At 39.2% G+C, this 22,196-nt stretch overlaps 1 protein-coding gene across 2 annotated transcripts; it reads right to left on the bottom strand.

Annotated features, from left to right (window-relative positions):
* Positions 1 to 538: 538 nt before the first annotated feature.
* Positions 539 to 21,393, bottom strand: FGF5 (fibroblast growth factor 5). Of its 2 annotated transcripts, XM_047090430.1 has the most exons (3): positions 20,990 to 21,393; positions 13,013 to 13,116; positions 539 to 1,140 (listed from the first exon to the last, which is right to left on the bottom strand). In XM_047090430.1, exons 1-3 carry the CDS (start codon positions 21,348 to 21,350, stop codon positions 793 to 795), a joined length of 813 nt encoding a protein of 270 aa, XP_046946386.1. In that variant the 5' UTR covers positions 21,351 to 21,393; the 3' UTR covers positions 539 to 792. The 2 variants fall into 2 exon arrangements, with proteins under 2 accessions (XP_046946386.1, XP_046946387.1); XM_047090431.1 differs by lacking the exon at positions 13,013 to 13,116.
* Between the last annotated feature and the right edge of the window lie 803 nt (positions 21,394 to 22,196).

Genomic DNA, 22,196 nt, shown 5'->3' with positions numbered 1-22,196 from the left:
TCCTTACTCCTAAGCCATTATAGCCCAGCCACCAAAGGGGTAGGATTCCACATACTGTCATGAATTTACATGCAAACACACACACACACACACACACACACACACACACACAAATCTAAGCTGAGCTTTTGGTGCTATTGAAGAGAATTTAAGCATTGTAAGAGGATGGACTAAACTTACATTATCTGAGGTATGGTAAAAAATAAAAATAAAAAATGAAAGTGCGATGAATAAGAAAAATGAAAAAATCCACATGTTACAAATGGGCTATAAACACATTTATATTCATAAACTGCATTCAAATGGTTATGTCATATTAATTAAAATAAAAGTAAGAAAATATGCTCAATGCAGAGGTACTTTTTTTAAAAAAAACAACAAAAAACAAAAAACAAAAGTTAATAAAATATTTTATCTGCATCAAAATATTCTTTGGAAACCAAAAATAAAAATGTATCATGTATGTTCTTTCAGGTTGATCTGTAAAAGTCAGAAAAATACATAGTCCACGCTGTTTAACTTTCTCAAAATACAGAGTATGCACGAAGCATAAAGCAAAAGGCTTTATGTCGTCCTGACTGAAGCAGTGTGCTCCCTATGTTGGACAAAGAATTCCAGTTCAGTTCCTATCAGAAAACAGTTTTGTTTCAGTCGCGCTGAAACAAGTGACTGGACTTCACTACGGTGGAGTGTAGCTGCAGGTGTATCCGAACGTTTTTCTTCAGAGCCGTTAAGACACCCGTGGAAACTCCTGAGGCGAAGGCATGGTTTCTCACAAGGCCAAGAAGAATATTATCCAAAGCGAAATTTGAGTCTGTACTTCACGGTGTTGGGACTTTTCCGAGGTGCAGAAAGGGGAACCTTTGGCTTGACAGGACTGGGTGGCTTTTTCTTCTCAGGAACAGTGACTGTGAAAGAAAGTTCTGGCTGCTCTAGCTGCTTGAATCTTGGCAGAAAGTGGGTAGAGATGTGCTGGGGTTTAACCCGCGGGCTGCAGCCTCGCTTAGCTTTCCCTCTCTTGTTGAGGGCCACATACCATTCCCGGCCTGCTGGCTCAGTTCTGTGTATTGCTGAGGCATAGGTATTATAGCTGTTTTCTTGGAATCGCTCCCTGAACTTGCAGTCATCGGTAAATTTGGCCTGGTGGGGGGAAAGAAGAAAAACTTGTAAATAGTAATAATATTTTCAGCATGTAATAAAATGAGGTCTTATACTGTAAAGGAAAACCAAAATTTCCACTGACGGAAAGCTTCCTCCTCCATTCTCTCTTGTAAAGACATATTGGCCTCTTTTTTTTTAAGTTTTTTTTTTTTTTTATTTAGTTTGAGAGAGACAGAGAGAATGTGAGTGGAGGAGGGGCAGAGAGAGAGGGAGAATCTCAAGCAGGCTCAGCACTGTCAGTGCAGAGCCCAATGTAGGGCTTGAACTCAGGAAACTGTGAGATCATGACCTGAGCTGAAATCAAGAGTCAGACAAATGCTTAACTGACTGAGCCACCCAGGTGCCCGAAGACATATTGGCTTCTTTTAAAAAGTTGCTTTAAATTACTATTTTCATTTCTATCTTCCTACTTTATTCATCTTTGTAATGCTGATTTCTGTTTACTGTATACTTAGTGAAATAACATCAATGTATCTAAAAATGATAACAGGAACCCTTAATATGTTGAAATTCTGTTATGGTTTTTAAATTACTTTGAGATTTGCAGTAAAAAAATAACTTCTAATATTTTAATATTTTTCCCCTCTTAAGCCATCAAGAAAATAAATAGAACTGAATTACTAAGGAACAATTGCCTGATAAAACATGAATGCATGTTTCGAGAAATGGGGTCATATTATTCCTTTGAAATAAGAATACATTTTTCAATGTTATCAGTGTGATTCATGGTGCTGAGAGAGGGGTAGCATATGGCCCTATTAATATTGCATGTGTTAGAGTTCTTTAGGAAAAAATATATCTTCACACAGTGATACAGGAGAGAATATTTGATGCCAAGAAGAAAAAATTACTTTTGGAGTCACGAGCAATACTTCATCCAGATCTCTCTCTCTCTCTCTCTCTCTTTCTCTCTCTTCCCCTCCACAGACACAGACATAGACACACACACACACACACACACACACACACACACACACACATAATGTCTGCCCTTGAAATGTTCCCAGAATAGTGGCAAAAGCAGACAAGTAGACATCCGTCATGGCACAGCTTGATACAGGGAATGAGGACAGCGATATGCAGAGGGAACAATGACAGCATAGCGGAAGGGAATCTAAGAGGATGGAGGCGGCTGGCAGAGGGCAAGGAAGTTTTCCTAGAAAAGGTGACATCTGAGCTGAGTCTTCAAGTACAAGATATTAGCAAGGTGACATGAGAAATGATTCTCAGGGAGCAGGAACAGTGTGTTCACAGGTCAACATGACACTTACTATAGGTAGTAAGTAATTCAGTATGACTTCCAGGTAGGATTCATGGTAGAAGGAACAAGAGATAAGGCTGACAAAGTAGGCCAGTAAAAGCTCGGAAAATGCTTAGTTTGCTCTGGTTGTAATGCTGATGACTTCTGCTTACTGTGTACATAGTGAAATAATATCAATGTATATTTAAAAAATAGGAACTCTTAATATATTTCAATTATGTTACTGTCTTTAAATTACTTTGAAATTTCTAGTTAAAAAGTTAAGTTTTAACAGAAGATTCTGTTAAGGAATTAAAAGAAGATGGTCTGGGGGTGTAGAGCATAAGCGTGCAGACAGATCTGTGATCAGATACCAATTCTGCCAATCAATGTCTTAGTGTCAGGCTCCTTATCCACAGGTCTTATCCACAGGGTTATTGTGAATACCAAAATGTTTTTCTAGGAAAAATATTGGTAGCTTTCATCAAACCCAAAAGAGGCCATAACTCTCAAAGGATAAGAATTCCTATCCTAGATCATTGGGTTTCACAATTTCAGGGAGCACCATTGTATAGAATTCCTCGGCTTGCAAATACCAAATACACTGATGTCTATATAGAAAAACACTAAATATATATATGATACACTTTCCATATCAGACCAAGAGATACTATACTAGAATTAAAAGTTATTTTTTCTTACTTTTTCTAATAATGCCAAGCTTTCCTCTGCAATACAGATCACAACGCTATTATCTGAAAGTCAGAACTGCAGAAGGGAATCTACCTAGATCTACTGTTGACGGTCATATGAATATTTTGACTTGTGCGAAGTAGAGACAATATTGGAAGACAACCGATTTCAGAGCACTTCCAACAGAGCATTTATGTTACATACGACGGTTAACCCCAGTTCCTTACATTCAAGTAGAGTTCAATCAATAAAGCTCTTTATTTGAGAACTATGAAGCTATATATCTAGAATCTCCACAAGTCTACTGGTGATTCCCTGGATTTGATCTCTAGCTTCTGGAAACAGATGTTTTAAAGAACTATCGCTTATGGTATTCCTGTCATCTTGTCATACCCTACCAGCCTATGTCTAGGCCAAGGGAGCTATGCTGACATCACTGTCCTATTTTTCTTTTTTTTTTTAATTTTTTTTTAACGTTTATTTATTTTTGAGACAGGGAGAGACAGAGCATGAACAGGGGAGGGTCAGAGAGAGAGGGAGACACAGAATCTGAAACAGGCTCCAGGCTCTTAGCGGTCAGCACAGAGCCCGACGCGGGGCTTGAACTCACGGAGTGCGAGATCATGACCTGAGCTGAAGTCAGACACTTAACCGACTGAGCCACCCAGGCGCCCCATATTTTTCTTTTTATTAAAAAGACTTTCTTACAAGTCAAATGTAGATTTTCTTATAGTTACTTAGCTCTTAAAAGGACTTAAATGCTTTCCCATTTCATTAGATAATCCTAAAGTTTTATTTAAAATAAATGCCATATGGGGCGCCTGGGTGGCTCAGTAGGTTAAGCGTCCGACTTCGGCTCAGGTCATGATCTCGTGGTCCGTGGGTTCGAGCCCCGTGTCGGGCTCTGTGCTGCCAGCTCAGAGCCTGGAGCCTGTTTCAGATTCTGTGTCTCCCTCTCTCTGACCCTCCCCCATTCATGCTCTGTTTCTCTCTGTCTCAAAATAAATAAACATTAAAAAAAATTTTTTTTAATAAAAAAAAATGCCATAGCCATTTGTAATGTTTTCTGCTACATAAAAGGATAAGCATTTTAGGAAGGTATAGGGGGCTTAATCAAACAGAGTAGCAGGTATATTTACCCTGCCTCATTTTTTTCTTCAAATGTATTTGAAAAACATTTTTAAAGACATATAATACATTATACCCAAAACCTGACTTCTAGTCCTATTTTGCAAAAGTCTATTTTCTGAAATAGAAATAGCAGTGACCACTTTATCCAATTTTGACAGGTTTTTTAAAGTGTACTGCATTATTTAACCTTTTCTTTACTGGCACAAACACACACACACACACACACACACACACACACCATGGTGAATTAAACCTATAGCAATTCCATCTTAGAATCTTCAGATGAGTGAAAGCTCACCGACTCCACCTGCTAAAATCATTTCATCTAAAACCATTCTCTTTTCCTCCTTAAGATTCACGTCCATAGTTCTTTCTTAACACAAAGGAAGGCTATTTGGGCTCTAGATTTTCAAGAGCTACTTAACTGTCACCCAGGGCAGAGATGTTCAGAACCTAAGGACCCACACACCACGTGTAACCCCACAGCCTTTCCAAAATCCCGCATTAGAATAGGAGTAAAGGCGGTCAGACTGTTTTGGATTTCTTAATTGACTTCTAAATTAATGTTTTGTCTGAAAAATTCTTCCAGCTGTGATGGAACAGCACCATTTGAAACAAAGATTTCAGCAAATTTTTTTCACCAAGAGATCTGGTTTCTTCTTGAGGGGATTGACTGTTCCTGCCACTATTCCTGGCTTTGTTCATTCAGACAAGACGGTGACCCTAAACAATGAATTTCAGCTTCTAGTATCATGCGTGAACCAGTTTTATAGCAAAGAGTCACTAAGCAATATAGTTCTTAGCTACAGGTGTTTGAACATATAGATGTTTACCATTACACAGTTTTGTATAATAAATCTTCCAGGCTACTTTTAACTTTTTAAATCCCCTTTGAATTATCAGAAGTCCTTTGGCAAAATATATACTTTAAAAAACTTTTTTAATGTTTGTTTATTTTTGAGAGAGAGAGAGAGAGGGAGAGAGAGAGAGAGAGAGAGAGACAGAGCGTGCATGGGGAAAGGGCAGAGAGAGAGAGGGAGACACAGAATCTGAAGAAGACTCCAGGTGCTGAGCTGTCAGCACAGAGTCAGATGAGGGGCTTGAACCCACAAGCCGTGATATCATGACCTGAACAGAAGTCGGTCGCTTAACCGACTGAGCCACCCATGTGCCCCTGGCAAACTATATACTTTTAAAACAATAGAACTACATTGTTTCCCTAGAAAGAGTGACATTGACATAAAGACTTTTTCTATAGTTGAGGTGGGAGATAGAGAGGTGAATGAAATTTCAAAGAAGCTATTGAAAGCAGGATCCCCGTTGCCTCATCGTGCTAGCACCATCATCCACAAGACCGAACATAAAGAACCAGTATCTTGGTTTCAAATTCATTTTTTACCAGTCTATTCCACAGATCTTTCTGACTATGTATCACAGGCCAGGCACTGTGCTAGTTGCCACTTTTATGATGAGAAACAATACAGACATGGTCCTGTCCATGTTCCTTGTTGAGCTACCTTATATGTTTTGCTCCTTAATTTTCTTTTGATGTTTATTTATTTGGGAGAGAACATGCACACATGCAAACACACATGTGCGAGTGTGAGCAGGGGAGGGGGAGAGAGAGGGAGAGAGAGAGAATCCCAAGCAGGCTCTGTGCTGAGAGCCTGAGGTGGGGCTTGATCCCATGACCTTGAGATCATGACCTGAGCCGAAATCAAGAGTCTGATGCTTACCCAACACTCAGTCACCCCTCTCCTTAATTTCTCCTTGATCTTGCAAGTGTAAAAACAAGTTACATTCAACAAATCAAAACTGCAAAGTTAAAATGAAATGTTCAAGCCAGCTAATTCTTATGTAATTTAATATAGTCCTAATGGACAAAACAAATAAACCTTAAACAAATTTAACTTTTTGCTTGGATAGCCTAATAACTCAGAGTAAGGGAAAGAGTGCAGTTAAGGAAAACATGAATTTTGGATTAGAAGGGTGCCGTGCCTTGATTCTATTCACCTCTTCACACGGTGAGAACACACAATGGATGTTTAGAAGAAAGGTCAAATTCAGTTCAAAGAAGGTAAAATTTTGGTTAACCGGGATATTTTAAAAAAGACTAATTCTGCGTTGTTGAAATCTGAGTGTCAGGTAAGCCAAACAAAAAATTCTTTCTGAAACAATATTTTTCAAAAAGCTTTCTGAAACCTCTCAACATAGTTTTGTTCCTTAGTACATATCGTGTTGTATGATGAGTGAGGATCCTGCAGTGAATGAGTTGAGTCTATGCAAACAAGTACCAATTCTCACTACGCGCAACAACACAAGTAAATACGTAACATGTGAAAGACGTATGGAGAGAGGAGTGAATGTGCACCAACGTGAGTATAATCCTTGGAGTTTGTGGGGGTATTAATCAAGTTTACTTCTTTATTTCACTTCGTTTTCTTTGATTTGCCTCCCTCTTTTGAAAAACCTTATGAAGAAAATAATTAACCAAATACAAATAATTAAAATGTCATTGTGGGCTGCAATATTATTAAATAATTAAAATATTATTATAGACTGCGATAAAAACAATTATAAGCCAAGTTGTACTGTAAGCAAAGTTTCCGGACTGCATGCATCCCTGCTTCTGGCTCCCTACCTCCTTTTAGTGCTTCTTGGTTCCTGTCCCTACTCCCACCTACGGGGCTGCCCGGCCAGGTGCCCTTAGCCGAGGCTGTTTTGTGTGGTTGTGATTAAAGCTCCCTGAATGAAGGAACCCACCTTTGGTGGTGATTAAAGGCTGAAAGGCAGCCCCTGCTCCCATCGCTTCCAAGCGGAAGAGCCCAGTGCCGGGCGACATGCACCCAAAGGGCTGCCTTTTACTCTTTACTACATAGGCTTTGTATAGGTCAGTTGCAACCATACTATGCTATCTCCAGGGCATGGCCTATTTCCTGCTTGGCACTGGACATCTTTCCATTATATATCTCAGTTCTTCATCCCGAGTGACTGAGGGAATACACAAGTTGGATTTCACAATAAACCAGCCTGAAGTAATGTAACGAAGAATCACAACCACAGGATTTGTTCCCCTCCAAACTTTACGAACTGACTTAAAATTAGTTGGGGAGCCAGTTCAAAATGCAAATTCCCCAGGCCCTATCTCCAGAGGTTATGTCTTTAGCAAATCTAAGGTGAGACCCTGGAATTGCATCATTAACCAGCACCCCGTGTGATTTGATGCAGGTGAAGTAAGAGTTTTCCCTCTGATGCTTTTAACAGCTCAAAAAGAGGGGCTATTGAGGGCTACTGTATGCACCAGGGGTTTTGCATCTATTAGTTCACCTTCACAATAATCTCATGACTAGTAGGATGCTATTGTCTAATCCTCCAGTCAGAGAAATAAAGACAAAGATTCATCTAAAGCCCCATGGTTACCAAATGCCAGGGTCAGCACCTGTGACTTAAATCTCCCATCTTCTGATTCTTCGATTCCAGCTCCTTCACACTATTGAGACCCAAGGGCATCTCCTAGATTTCTGTATAGTCCTACTTGTCTTGAAGTTGCCGATACTGACAAAAATGCTGATAAAACACAAAGCCATTCCCCCAACCATTGGAGAAATAGAACACCCTCTCTCGCTGTAGGCTGAAATGAAGCTGCAAGTTAATTCATGGCACCCAGATTTTTGCAACAAAATAGGCTCTCTAGCTCGGTCAACATAGTGTGAAATTACGGGAAAACCGGCATTTACTGTAAAGGCAGCACCCTGACCCCAGTTTTGAGACTGAATAACTGGACACTCAGTTTTACTACGTAAATTGAAAGCCTTTAGAGGGCAAGAGAAGTTTCTATTCAAATGCCTTTAAAGAGCTCATGGTCTTGACTGGGAGAGTGGAGTGCTTAATAGGTTATTTTTTTATGATAATGATGGTAACTATTGCTCAAGCGTCCATTTCCCCTTTCAGTTAACATGCCCAGCTCTCCGGGCTGCTGACTCCTGCTCACACTGCCCCCAGCGCAGGAAGTCCAGTCCAGACTCCCATCCCGGGCAAGCCAGCTGGCACCCTCCGAAACCAGGAAAGGAAGACGTTCTAGTCCTTGCTTAGGGCTGATCAAGCACACATTCCATGCCTGTTTCGTAAACTCTGCAATTAGCTTTCCTTCCAAACATGATCCCCTAAAACCCTGAGAAACAAAAATAATTCTACCACATGCTTTTCTCTGGACCTTTAAAATAAGCTAAAATGTTTCTTCCCCAATAGGTAATGTGCTATCATCCATGCTTTACGAAAAGGCAAAAAAAAAAAAAAATACATTACAACCACCTTTTCCAAGATTTACATTTTCTTTAGGAAAAGAACAAGATGCAACAGGGGTCTAAAAGTGTTATGAGATTATGATCATTAAGAAATCCTTGCCTCTTTAAGACCTTGAGCCTGGGAATTTTGCTTTCAAATTAGGTTTCTTGCAAAAAAGGAAACTCTGGAGATAAGGGGCTCTTGTAGGCACAAAAAGTGCCTAAAAGTGGACCTAAAGGAAAAAAAAAAAAAAAGGTCAGTGATAAACAGGATTTGGGGCTGGTCTAAATATCTGAAGGGTGACAGCTGCCTGACCCCCAAATCAGAAAGTTGTCTTCTAAGAGAGGAGACAGGATCATCAAACAGCTGCCTGAGAGCAAATTAAGGAAGATCTTTTCTAAATTAAATGCTGAATACTTCCCAGGCACTATTCTAAGTATTTTATATGTATTATCTCATTTAAACTGCGCAACTATCACAATAGATCATGATTTTAGTCTTTGTCCCTTTACAATTCATAAAACCACAGAAGCGAAAGATTAAGTAAAATGACTAGTTTAAATTTAACTAGAATGACACAATCTAACTATGCTTGTAACCACCACACTTGAGGTCTCTCACTCCTACATCCGCACCCACCTCATATAAATCCAGAAAGGTGCTCTATGGGGATTTCCATAGAGATAACAAACCTGAGGAGAGAGCAGGAACAGAGTGAGGAGGGAACAGGAACAGACGAGCAGTCAGAGACAGAGACAGAAAGAGAAGGGTGCTCTTTTCCACAAGGTACCTCAGCCTGGAATGAGTTCAAAAGGACAGTGGAGGTCTCAGTGAAGGCTCTGACTCACCCTCATGGCTCTTTGGGAAGCAGTCACCTACTCCCACTCTCGAAGATTCCCAACACATCTTGAAGAAGGAGAAGACCATATATCTTCACCCTTGTAAAGAATGCTGAAAAAACCTGCATGGTAGGAATCTGGCTGCACTGTGTATTTGAAGTATACTAGTAAAGATTTTAAGGAGAGCTGCATATAGATTGCGACATGTGTAGGTTGAATGAGTCAGGAAGCCATGCACACTGAATTAACAAACTTAGCACACGCAAAAAAAATCAGTACCAATATTGCCTAAGTGTACCCATTCTGGGCTCATACTTTGGTTTGCCATTTTTGCGTCTACTGATAATGAAGCATTTTATAAATGAAATTTTTCAGTGAGCAAAATATAGCTCTCTTCTGCTTTGAAAGTTCATTTTGAGAGGCGTTTCCTATGTGGCGCATCATCACATTGAACCACCAATGTGTGCAAAACTCTGTGATAGGTTCTGTGGCAGACACAGAAACTAAAGACACAGAAATAGATGGGAAAAAAAGAGTCCGAACAGAGCTTGCGTAAGATGGGGAGGCGACGCGCGAGCAAAATATTGTAAGGATGTGCCACAATATTTATTCTTTGACATGTAGTATAAAAATATTACTAAACTGTGCGATTGTTAATTCCTATAAAATAATAGGTGAAAACAATGTAATTGGTTCCAAACAAAATTTAGTATCTTCTCTCAACTAAATTTTACCTACAAAGCATTGTAGCATTTGCAGAGAAACAGGATGTTAAAAGGATTGTTCTGGTTCAATCACTTGTTAACTGTGTTAACTTAACAAAATTATTTAACATCTCTAAGACTCTTTCCTCACCTAATCATGTAATGAGATAATGTGAGTGAAAGAACTTGTAAAGAACTATGCAAATGCGTTGTCTGTGCCCAGCAACTAATTTTTAATATTCTAATTGTTACTATAAAAACTAAGCTGAGAATCTATAATTATCCATGAATATTTCTTAATACAGTATGGAAATTACTTCCCCCAGAATTATATGAATGCTTCATATTTTTGGTTCATATTTATTTTATATATAAAACCTTAAAAGTACTCTATTAACTTAAAATTTTTTCCAGTTTTATTGAGGTATAATTGACATGTAACATTGTGTAAGTTTAAGATGTACAATATGATGTAAATATACACATATATATAGAAAAATGATTATAAAGGTAGGCTTTAAATGCCTCTGCACAGTTACTAGTTTAAAGCAACTCACAAATTATACATTTAATCCTAAAAATATAAAGGTTTTTAGCGGTTTTAGTGACCATGCAATTTTGTGAAAATCAAGACTAAATCAAATGATTATATCTAAAGTTACAAGAATAATTTTTCAACGTGTTTAACTAGAAGAAAACAGGAAGAAACCATCTGGGCATAAAACTGATAATTGCTAGGATTAATACTATTTCCAAATTCAACTTCCTTAAAAATAAATCACGTTATAATTTAATTAGGTTTCCATCTAGAGAAAAAGTGCTAATAAAAGCTCAGATAAGAGAAAGCAGGCTTGGACAATAGGTTTAAGAAGAATCCACATAATCATAGGGCTTAATTTTTTTATCTACAATTCAGCTCAAAGTCATTAGAACGACTTTAATATCAAAGAGCTTCAGTGAGTGACAAGAGCAAGACTTGCTTTGTACTGTTTAAAAGTCATTATTCCATGAAATAACTTTAGCCTGCCAAGATGAGAAAGAATAACAGATGCTGTTTTTGCATTATCTGCATTATTTCAGCCAGCCAGCCTTAGACATTTGGGTCAAATTTCTGGAAATTTGTTTCTTGCATTTGACAGAGGAATCATGTATCCTCACCTCTCAGTGTGACCTTTCTAATTGGCATCCATTTGTAATGCTTCGAGTTCTGTGGCAATTACCCTGAAGCTGGCCCAAGTTTGGTCTATTTTTTGCATGTACTAGGGCATAAGTCAGAACAATTAAAAAATTAAGGTGCTTACCCAAAACAAAGCAATAAGAGAAAGTTTCTTTACATGCACCACACTTTATTATGATGCTTAGATTCCAAAAGTGTTTCAATTTTTTAACAATCTTAAAGTAGACTGGGGGAAAGGATTGTGTTCAGATGCGTTTGGTCATTGTTTTCTATTCTGCATGCGGATTTTTTAAAATCAATTTTTTTTTTTATAAAATGGCATGTCCTACTTTTCCACAGTGATGCAGAAGTTTGCCTCTTAAGATAAATAATCAAAGAGTGATTACTTGATGAAAACTATAGTAGAGCTTGCTAGAATACAATAACCACCTCAGAAAATGAAGTAGGTAAACCTTTTTATAATTCTTGCAATGGGTGATTAAAGAGATTAGCAAAGGTTTTCCATTTATCTCAACCAACTGAGTTTTAGAATCTATTATATTTAGTTTACTATATAACAGATAGTATTTCTTGAGCACTTACAGTGTACCAAATACTGTTTTAAAAGCTTTAAATGTATTATCTCATTTAATCCACAAATAACTACACAAATAGCTTGAATTCTGCTACCCCCTCCAAGAGGTATTAAAAAATCACCTTGAGATGCTAGAAAAAAGAAAACTGAAATTCTTACAAATTGAACCAAGTGAAATTCTCACTGAATTTTTTAAAGTTCTATAGGTAAAAAATCATAGATAGTAAGTTTCAATTGATTACACTCCTAGCTGAAAGTTCCTACATACTTCAAACACTAGAAAAGTGATATTTCTCCAACTCATTCAGTAGGAATTAAAGAAAATAAGAAGTGGAGGACTAACGCTAAATGATAACTACTTTGTACAAATGACCTAACATGACAAAGCTACAGAAAGAGCCTAAGTCACCTTTAAGTGCTGTGCATATGGACCTAATACAAGTAAACCAAACCTGTGAGTAGAAAAACGAAGTTAAACATATCTGTTATCTTTAAAAAGTTTTGATGCTTCCCAAGTAATCAGCATTTTTGGAAAAAAAAAACATAGAAATCTTTAATTTGTAAATCAGTTACAACACATATATGTGGCTTGTAGAAATTTTTGAATACAAAATTAGTCTTCATAATTTTGAGAAGTATTCTATTTAATGCAACAAACATACAAAATGAGAGTTCCTCAAATGAATAAATTCAATTTCTCCAAGAAACAAAAATCTTCTCATTATTGGTTTCTCTCCATAATTACTGATGTGAAAATAGGTTATATTACTTTGGCCTAATTTTTGACATCATGAATAGCTTGTAAAATTGAATAAGAACCTAATCTACTAAAAATGCACACACAGCCACCATAAACATGTACATTTTAAATGTTCTATATTATTTCCATGATATTTCTCCTCAGTTGGGCCAATTTCAATAAATGAAAAATGGCAATCAATTTGAGAGTGCTATTTTCAAATACATTCATCCTTAAAAATTTTTGTGGACTGTATATTATCGTTTCAAGTAAATAAAATATAAAAATGGTTACTTGCAACAACATGTACAATCACCTTGGTTAAATGTACATATAATTAAAAAACACACACACATATTAAGTCCTCTGAGCAAACTGTCCCTCTACCAATGTAGAAAATCACTTCATTCCATTCTACAAATGTGAAATCTCCGTAACACCTTGAACAAACATAAAGTGGTTCTACTTACACTTGCATGGAGTTTTCCTTTTTTTGACATCGCTAAAAATTTGTTGCTGAAAACTCCTCGTATTCCTACAATCCCCTGAGACACAGCAAATATTTCCAAAATACCTAGGACGACAGAAATCCCAAAATAAAACACAGACTCCTCTATATACCATTGTGAAGAATTAAATTTCTACACAGATTCTTTTCATTCTTTATAGTTTTGATTTAAAAAAAACCCAGTATTTAACATCCTTATTTTCCATAACATTCATTATGTTAAAAAAGAAAAGCCTAGCAGTCAAGTGTTCATTTAAAATAACAAATTTTAATATTCAAAAATTTAGTCCTGGTTCATTAATAATTCTTTTTTCCCTTACAAATAATAAGTCATTTTTAGTAAACAATGTTTAACAATAGAAGTAATCTTCTCAAGTTGTAAAGGAATCAGAAATTTCTTTAAATGTTTTTCAAAAGAATTCCCATCCATTGTTTTCTATCAAAGATAATATAATGCTTTTAATATTGAAGCTCATAAAGTTTGGACCCAATACTAATAGAAACTTGAAAGCCAGAGACAAATAATACTTACTTACATGAACTAAATCTCTCTTCTCAAATTGTAATAACTATACAAGTACAAATCAATATATACCATATTCAATCATTCAGTGAGTAGTTCATTTAAAGACTACACATAAAAAGTTGTTGAAAGCATTATAAATAATTTGGGATTATTGGCTCAATGAGTGTTTAATGCATTATGGTTTGAGACATCTTGTATTTTAAATGGCTTTTCTGGCAAAAAAAATTAATAAGGTATTTTATTACATTATTGTTTATATTTAGTATTTCATAGTTAGCATTATCAAGTCAACATCCCTCTGTCTCCTATAATAATTTGAAAGTCCAGGGGCGCCTGGGTGGCTCAGTCGGTTGAGCGTCCGACTCCGGCTCAGGTCATGATCTCGCGGTCCGTGAGTTCGAGCCCTGCGTCAGGCTCTGTGCCAACAGCTTGGAGCTGGAGCCTGTTTCGGATTCTGTGTCTCCCTCTCGCTCTGACCCTCCCCCATTCATGCTCTGTCTCTCTCTGTCTCAAAAAAAATAAATAAACGTTAAAAAAATTTTTTAAAAAAAAAGAAAGTCCACATCCACTGTGTCAAGAGAATCACATACCACAGTTTATAGAGTATTTTAGAAGATGAAATTTATAGTCTGTATATAACTGGAATTCCTGCCTGTTTGTCGTAAACTCATACATAATGTTATATGAACATGAGAAAATGGTAGTGCTTTTTGTTAATTGCCTACATCAAATTGCAAAAAATTGGGGGGGGGGACAAAATAATATGGTTCACTATAGCTAAAAAGAGACCTGTCCTAGGAAGAAAGGAAGGAAAGAAAAAAGGATGGAAAGGAGAAGGGAAGAAAATCTCAATCTTTCAATCTATTATATTCTGAACATATATACTAATTAGGATATCTTTTTTTTTTTTTTTAATTTTTTTTTCAACGTTTATTTATTTTTTTTGGGACAGAGAGAGACAGAGCATGAACGGGGTAGGGGCAGAGAGAGAGGGAGACACAGAATCGGAAACAGGCTCCAGGCTCCGAGCCATCAGCCCAGAGCCCGACGCGGGGCTCGAACTCACGGACCGCGAGATCGTGACCTGGCTGAAGTCGGACGCTTAACCGACTGCGCCACCCAGGCGCCCCTAATTAGGATATCTTAACAGTATTCTGCTGAACAGATAAATTCACCAGATTTTCTTAAAATAGCAACCTCCCCTGCAGTATTGGAAGTACATATAAAATTATTTCATTTATTAAAAACGTAGTATTGAGAATAACCATATATATAAGATATATAAATACATATATATGAATATATTCATTGGGTACTTTTTTGCACAGTGTGAGCTTATACTTATAAATATAGCAAATACTGCTGCTTATTTATTTATTCAACTTGACTTCTTACAAGCACTTGATTAGAAAGTTCATGGGGGAAAAGGGTAGCAGAAGAACTATTGTTTCTGTTAGAAGAGTAGTTAGTCCAGAGTAAATAAAGCACATCTCAAGAAAACTGCCACTACCACTTTTATTAGTAGATGTTTCTTAAAAAAAAAAAAATTATTAGGAAGGAACTAGTTTTGCTTTTAGGAAGAAATTCCGAAAGAAACTGTCATCTCATAAATTATTTTCTTCAAAATGTTTTCAAAATGCTCTTTTCAATAGATGTTGCCATATAAGTTATTTGTGATGCGCACCCAAAGATTTTGAAGCATTGCCATTTTATCAAATAGTGACAAAGCACACATAATGCTTTGTAAAGTTAGATACAATGTACAATGCAATATACTGTAATAATATAATTAATAAAGCATAAATAGAACATGATACAAAGTTATATATATACAATTACAGAATGATATTAAACACAGCATTGATGATTTTAGATATTTGGAAGATGGGGGTTATGATTGTGAATGCTGTGTAAACATGTGTTAAAAAGCAAGAAATGGAAACCTGATGAGTTGTCTAAGTGTGGAACAATAGAAACAAAAGAGACAATATGGGATTGGTGGAAAAGGAGAGTCGGTTGTATGTTTTCCCCCAATTTACTCATGGTTCTACATTGTTAGAGCATTTTTATTCCATTCTACAGAAAAGCATTTGACTTTGTAAATGCAAACCTGCGTGTTAGTGAAAAAATACACCATAGCATAAAAGATAAAATTCTTATTGGATACATATGTTTATAGGTTAATATTTGAAAGATCAAGACAAAGGCTCTAGAAATACTTGTTTAATGGGAGCATTAATGCTTTGTCTATGTGAGCTACAACTTCTGACCATAACATATTCTATTTTTAGAAAAACCTATTTTGAGTCATTTAACTTGTTTCCTAACACACTGTACATTCTGTGTGTATATGTTGTGTAAACTTTCCATTGTGATAAATTAGATGGGAGAGATAAGATAATATATGTAAAATGTTCTTATTTTATTATATACTGCATGGTTTCTTTTCTTGCAAGTTCTACTATAAAAATGATATTTGTCTGAGAATGAATGGATTTTATAATTTTTTTAAAGTTATATTTAATTGAAAGCTTAAAAATATACCTTCACATATATTATTCTATTTAAAATTATAAAGAATGCAGGAAAGATAAAAGATGAGATCAGATAAAATAACACATAAGGCAACTTTGGGATGATCTTCTAAATCTTAACATAACTATGATGTAATATTGGGAATGCTATTAAGATCATAATTTCCAAAGTAATTTCAACAGTAATTTCACAATGTCTTTTTTACTAGAATGTTGGAGCAGATTCTACAAGCCCTACAATTCAGCTTCCTCACCCCACCTCCAAGAGATCACACAATTATTGATTTTACTATGCCAAATCTCAGTAACTCACTAAAGAGTCCTAAATATTTTAAACCCATATGCATTAAATCACACATACAGAAATCCCAGAAAACATTTCTCTAAAACTAAATTTTTCTCAATTTCAGTAATTTCCTGACTTTTACTAGGATTCAATAACAATAAATTTTATCGGAATTTACAATTCACATTATGGATACCAGGATGGTATCCCTAAAGCAAAATTCTGGAAGGCTAAGTGTATCTCACAGACCATAGATAGCCAATACATGTTTGCCAAATTGCATTGTTTTCTTTGACCTTGTCACTACCTCTCTTTCCTTTCTCAGGACACCTGCACATACACACAGACACATATGAGCATTCGTACGGACACAGGTTTTACTTTCCTGCAATTCTGGTCCTCTCCTACTTAGGAAGTGGGGCAAGGAGAGAGGATCAGTATAATTATTTCACATTAAGGTGCTAGAGACAATGTGTTATCTTTCCGAGGGAGTTCACATGTAAGAGGATCAAAAGAAAAAAGCAGTGCTGAACAGAAGGAACCATTTTTCTCTTGGTGTAATTTGGGGGTTGACATCTAGATTGAAGGAGGCAAGAATTTATACACACATTGTTTAATCCACTTACTTGCAAGCATGGGCATATATTACCAAGTAAGTTTATTTCAAGAAGAAAATATATGTCTACATTTTTACCTTAGTCCCCTCCAGAGTTTTTAATACAACAGGACTCTATTAATGGTGGTTGATAAAATTACGCAGATTTCTCACTTTCCCCATTTCTTAGTAAATAACATACTAGAATGACATAGATATCCCATGTTCAGAAGCCCATTTGAAAATCCTCAAAGAAAAATCATTTAAAATGGAAGTTTCTCTACTTGTGTTCACATAGACACAGATGTCTGGGTATCATTATCAAATCTGAGTCTTAAAATGCCCAGTGTAGCAGACCTTGATGATTAAATCAGCAATAGAAAATTTCCATTTGAGTTTTTCTATTCAGTAGATATAGATTCTGGGGGACTATAGAAAGGTTGATTCTATAGGACACTAAAATTGATAGTGAACTTCAATGTTTAAAAATTAGTAAAATTGAGGATTCAGTTTAGTCAGAATATATGATTGTAATTTTCCTATTTTGTGTGAACTTTGGCTTTGTGCAGCCATAACCTTCAACTTTTACTCCCTGAATTGAGAATTACTTGACTGCCTATTCTTCAATGGCCCACCATAAGTCAACAGAAGCATTGAAACTAAACTTGAAAGCTCATGAATTAAAGCAAACCCTTTGTTTCTATTCAATAATTGGATTTTATCATCTGTCTTGTCTTGTCCATCTTTCTTCATTCTTCCCTCGTATTTCTTCATAATAAGAATGTTATGAGCTTGATTATTTTTTTCTGTGTCCAAAACTTGGGCTAACTACTGTATAAGAGAAGGTAAGGACATATTAAGTGGTATGCCTTAACCAAATAAACTGTGTTTCAAACTTTATGGCCTGAGTGTACTTCTGATGGTGAAACTAGAAAACATTCACAGTTTGCCGAAATTTTAACATCAAATGATAGTTGTAAAACATATGTATATGTACAGATATATGTATCTGTCCTAACAAACATTACAGAAAATTACTGAGTTTAAAAGAACCATTTAGACTGCAGTTTGGTGGCAAAGTTTTGAGTCTTTCTGAAGTAGCATGCTGTGACCAAAAAAAGAAAGAAAAAAAAAACCTGTAAGTTCTCTATCATTGCCAACTCACAGACAGTAAAATGAGATGATGAGGTACCTCTATGGTCCTTTTTGGTCCAGCTCTCAGTGTCTCTTGTGAGACTTACACAATTGTTTCCTTGTGTACTCTAACCAACAGTCCATGACCAATGCTTTAGTTTATGTATGTGTCAGGAAACTGTCAAGTGCTGCTTTCAAAGAAGTAGATGACCAGCCAACAATTAGCAGGCTTCTGATTCTCTTTCACAGATATTGAGGGCAGAAACTCATTTGAAATTTCCAAATTACGTGCTCCCCCACTACACATGACATATTTCATAAATTCCTCATCCACCAGTGGTAGAAAAATCATAGTTAGTAGTGTTGGACACTCCAGACATCACAAAGCAGAAAATCGCTGTGATTTAAACACTTAAGTTATGGTTTTCTCTGCGTAAAACAGCTATGGAAGGCAAAAACAAATTTTAAAAAATCCTCCAACTCCCAAAAGCAGTCGAAATATCGAATGAGTGAAGAATGATGGCAAACCATATGAAAGATACAGACTAAACCCTGAAAGCCTATTCTAACCTGGAATGAATTAGGAAAAGTATTAAATTAAGGAAGTTTTATTTAGGCACTGTTTTGTAAACATCCCTGTTCTTTTTAAGTATCTTTCAAAGTGGATTTTAAAATAAATTGTACCTTGGAAAGAAAAGATATTGGTCAATGCCTTCTTTAGCTGAATGTATTCTTTGCTGGTGGGTTCTGAATTTCCTTTCTCTGCTTTTCTAGAACTTCCCCTCTGGCAAGGCCTAAGGTGCAGAATCTTTGTCTTTTCCAAGGGAAGAGAGAAATATCTTGGGAATGAATCTGGTTTCCAGAGATCCCTACTACACCAAAACCCACCAAAGACACATTCTTTTATTCCCCTGAGCCCCAACCTGCAGCGTGGTGCATGCTAACTTTGTGTCTTCCCTTGGGAACACAGAAGTTATCTACTGCTGGTGCTAATTTCCTGGGTAAACTACAAGAGCAGAACAGAAAAAGGTTTCCTGAAAAAGAGAGGTGGAAAGATTACTAGAAGCGGGGAATGAGCTCTGGTGTCTGATGGACTCAAGAGTTGGGTGTGGGGAAATGAGAGAGACAAAGGGAAATACTGAAATTAACGTGACTCTCCCTGCCCCTGAAATCTTGGAAAATTCCCCTTCACCCTAACAGACCTTGCCCTTTATCTCCAAAGACGGTGAGTTGTTTCATAAAAGTGAAATGAACCTTGAAACGTAGAAACAGCCTCCTCCACGGGGCGCGTGGGAGGCCCCGGGACGCGCTGGGGCACACTTGGAGGAGCCCCCTCTCTGGTTCAGGGGGTTACCACGTGTAACACCTACCACGTGTAACACCGCCAGCTGGAGCAGCATAGCTCAAAAGACGGGTGTGGGGCAGGGGCGGGCGCGAACCGGCAGGTCTTCCACATCCCGCTTCCTGTCCCCTCCGGAGGAGGCTTGCCAGCGGGGTACCCCGTGGACGCGACACCTCCAGCCCCGCTTGGCAAGCGGCTCCCAGATTGCCTGCCCTGCTGGGGCTCCCGCGCTCCTCTGCAGCTCGGGTAGTCAGAAGCCCACTGAATGGCCCGTAGGGCTGGGGGTTTGAAAGGAAGCAAGCTAAGTACACCTGGGAGCTACCAGGCGGCCACACGGAGCCAGGTGACCGTACGCAGCGCGATCTCCTGGCCCGGTTCCCGCTCTTCCTGATTATCTCGCAGGCCCCTGCTGTGTCTATCTGTTGGATTAACCCCTGCTGGATGAGCGATCTGGCCCTACCGAGGAAAAGCCTCAAAGAGATCGCCCCGGTCTCGCACACACCCCCAAATCATCTCTCCCCTTGGCTACCTAGAGGCGGTGAGAGGAATCAGAGGCGGGGCAGCCAGCGAAGGTCTGGAAACACAGATGGCGTGGAAGGAAAGAGGCAATAGGAAGAGGGGGAAAGACAGCTAAAGAGAAAACTCAGAAAGAGAATGTAAAACTTAGCTTAAAAAAAAAAAAAACAGCTTAACACGATGTACACCTGTACGGAATTGAACCTCCTCTGACCTTCTTCCAAAATAAAGAACTTTTCCTTAATCGTCCTTGGGGACCAAAGGCTGGCCGCTTCCTAACAAGGTGTTGTCATGGTCTCAACATACTTAAACGTTGCTAAACCCAACTCTGGAATTAATAATTCGAATGTCTATCACGTATCCCACTCTAAACGTGTCCAGTTTTCCAGATCGCTGTCTTCTTCCAACCAGGGGATGTCTGATCTCTCCTATATTCTATATGTATATAATGTACAAATATGCATATACAAGAGACATAGACGGATACATGGATGTATCATGTACCTTACTTTGGGGTTTATGGTGGCAGTTGGGGGGACCGGCATGTGAGATCTGATTCTTCTTTTGAAAAATAACTGTTCAGTTATAGGCAAGGAAAGGGGATGCACTTTGATGCCTCATGAAAAATGTTAGCCTAGTGAACAGAAGCAGAAGGTAAACAGAAACTAAAGGAGCAAAAGATTTTTGTCTTCTTCTCCAGGCACCGGCTGGAGGCTTCTCTTTGGGACCCGGGCAAACTGGAAACCAGGTACCTGTCTTGTGCGCCAGACTCTGGTAGCCTACACCTCAGGAATCGCCATTCCTCATACCCACAAGAGGGGTGCGCGTGTGCGCGCCATGTAGATGCACCTTCACCCAACCCGCCCCGCGGTTCCGAGGGACAGCTGAATCCCAGGAGCCAGGGCTCCGGAAGGTGCGCCTGTGGGCCAGGGAATAGCCTCTGTCCCTCCCGAATCCCCCCATCGCCCGCTTAGGACGCGCTTTGCCAGGAGGGCGAGCAACTTACTTAACATATTGGCTTCATGGGAGCCATTGACTTTGCCATCCGGGTAGATCTGCAGATGGAAACCGATGCCCACTCTGCAGTAGAGGCTGCCGGTCCGGCGCCCCGAGGGGCTCCACTGGAAACTGCTCTGCTCCAAGCCGCTTCCTTGGTTGCCCAGAGAAGCCGAGGGGGAGGAGGAGACGGAGGAAGAAGAGGAAGACGTCGTGCCCCTGCTGCTCCTACTGCTGCTGGCGCCCGCCGGGTTCCGACCGGTGGCTGCGGGTCCGGGTTGCCCTTTGGGGGCGAGGTGCTTCTCCCCGTGAGCCCAGGCGCTGAGGATTAGGTGGCTGAGGAAGAGGAGGAGGAGGAAGGACAAGCTCATTCTTCCAGCCGCGGGGGTTCTAAGTGCATCTTGTAGGGTTGGTTCTGGGCTCCGTAGCCCCCGCGCGGCTGCGTGCCTCTGGCGCTGCCCCCCTCGCCGCACCGGGTGGACATAGCCTCGGGGAAGAGAGGGAGGGAGAGAGAGAGAGGCCACTCGAATGGATCTCGGCGCAGGAACTGGGATATTTATAACGCCAGTGATCTCACTGCTTGGTGCACGCCTGCGAAGCTTCCCCTCACCCGCCGCTTTGTGTACTCTCTGGCCGGTGCGGTCCCGGGGGCGGGGGGTGTGGAGGAGGGAGGAGATGGGAGCGAGTGAGTGGGAGGAGAAGCCGGGCGGAGAGGAGCTGTACCCCGACGCTGGGCACGCGCAGACCGGGGCCACGCACCCCAGCAGTTCTCACGCGCCGCACGGCCACCCTCCCACCGGAGCCAACGGCGCGGAATTCACCTCCGCGCGAGCATGGGAGTCTTCCAGGGGGCAGCAGCCGAAACGGGGGGGGGAGTGGTTTAAACGTGGAAGTGAGTTCCTGGACTCTCCCACCTCTGCTGCACGCCTGCGTCCCCGGAACTCACTCTCGCCTACCCAAGACCCGATTTCCAGGTTCCCTTCCCGTTGCCCCGCAGACCCCGCTAGCACAATCCTGGCCCCGGGAATCTCTCCGGAACAAAGTCCGGCCGTGAGAATCCCAGCGCTTCGAAGTGCTTGCGGTGGGGAACCAAACCAAGATTCGCAGTCCAACTTGGGAAGCCTTTGGTGTGGCGCGGCTGGAGGAGAAGGCTGTTGTTGCCTCTAATGTATTTAACGGGTTTATTTGGTACTTAGAGAGCCGCCCTGAGCCATTAG

This window comes from Lynx rufus, unplaced genomic scaffold, assembly GCF_022079265.1.
Source record: "Lynx rufus isolate CCGP_SWC_20201006 ecotype Redwood Valley unplaced genomic scaffold, mLynRuf1.p SCAF_3, whole genome shotgun sequence".
Lineage (NCBI taxonomy): Eukaryota > Metazoa > Chordata > Mammalia > Carnivora > Felidae > Lynx > Lynx rufus.
The sequence above is the reverse complement of the archived record's forward strand: the minus strand, read 5'-3'. Positions and strand labels throughout refer to the sequence as shown.

Excerpts from the sequence above, each read along its gene's own strand:
- FGF5 (XM_047090430.1), bottom strand. The coding sequence starts at position 21,350 with ATGAGCTTGTCCTTCCTCCTCCTCCTCTTCCTCAGCCACCTAATCCTC. Across the intron at positions 13,117-20,989 it reads CCATGAAGCCAATATGTTAA|GTATTTTGGAAATATTTGCT; the intron begins GTAAGTTGCTCG and ends CTGTCGTCCTAG. Across the intron at positions 1,141-13,012 it reads AAGGAAAACTCCATGCAAGT|GCCAAATTTACCGATGACTG; the intron begins GTAAGTAGAACC and ends TCCCCCCACCAG.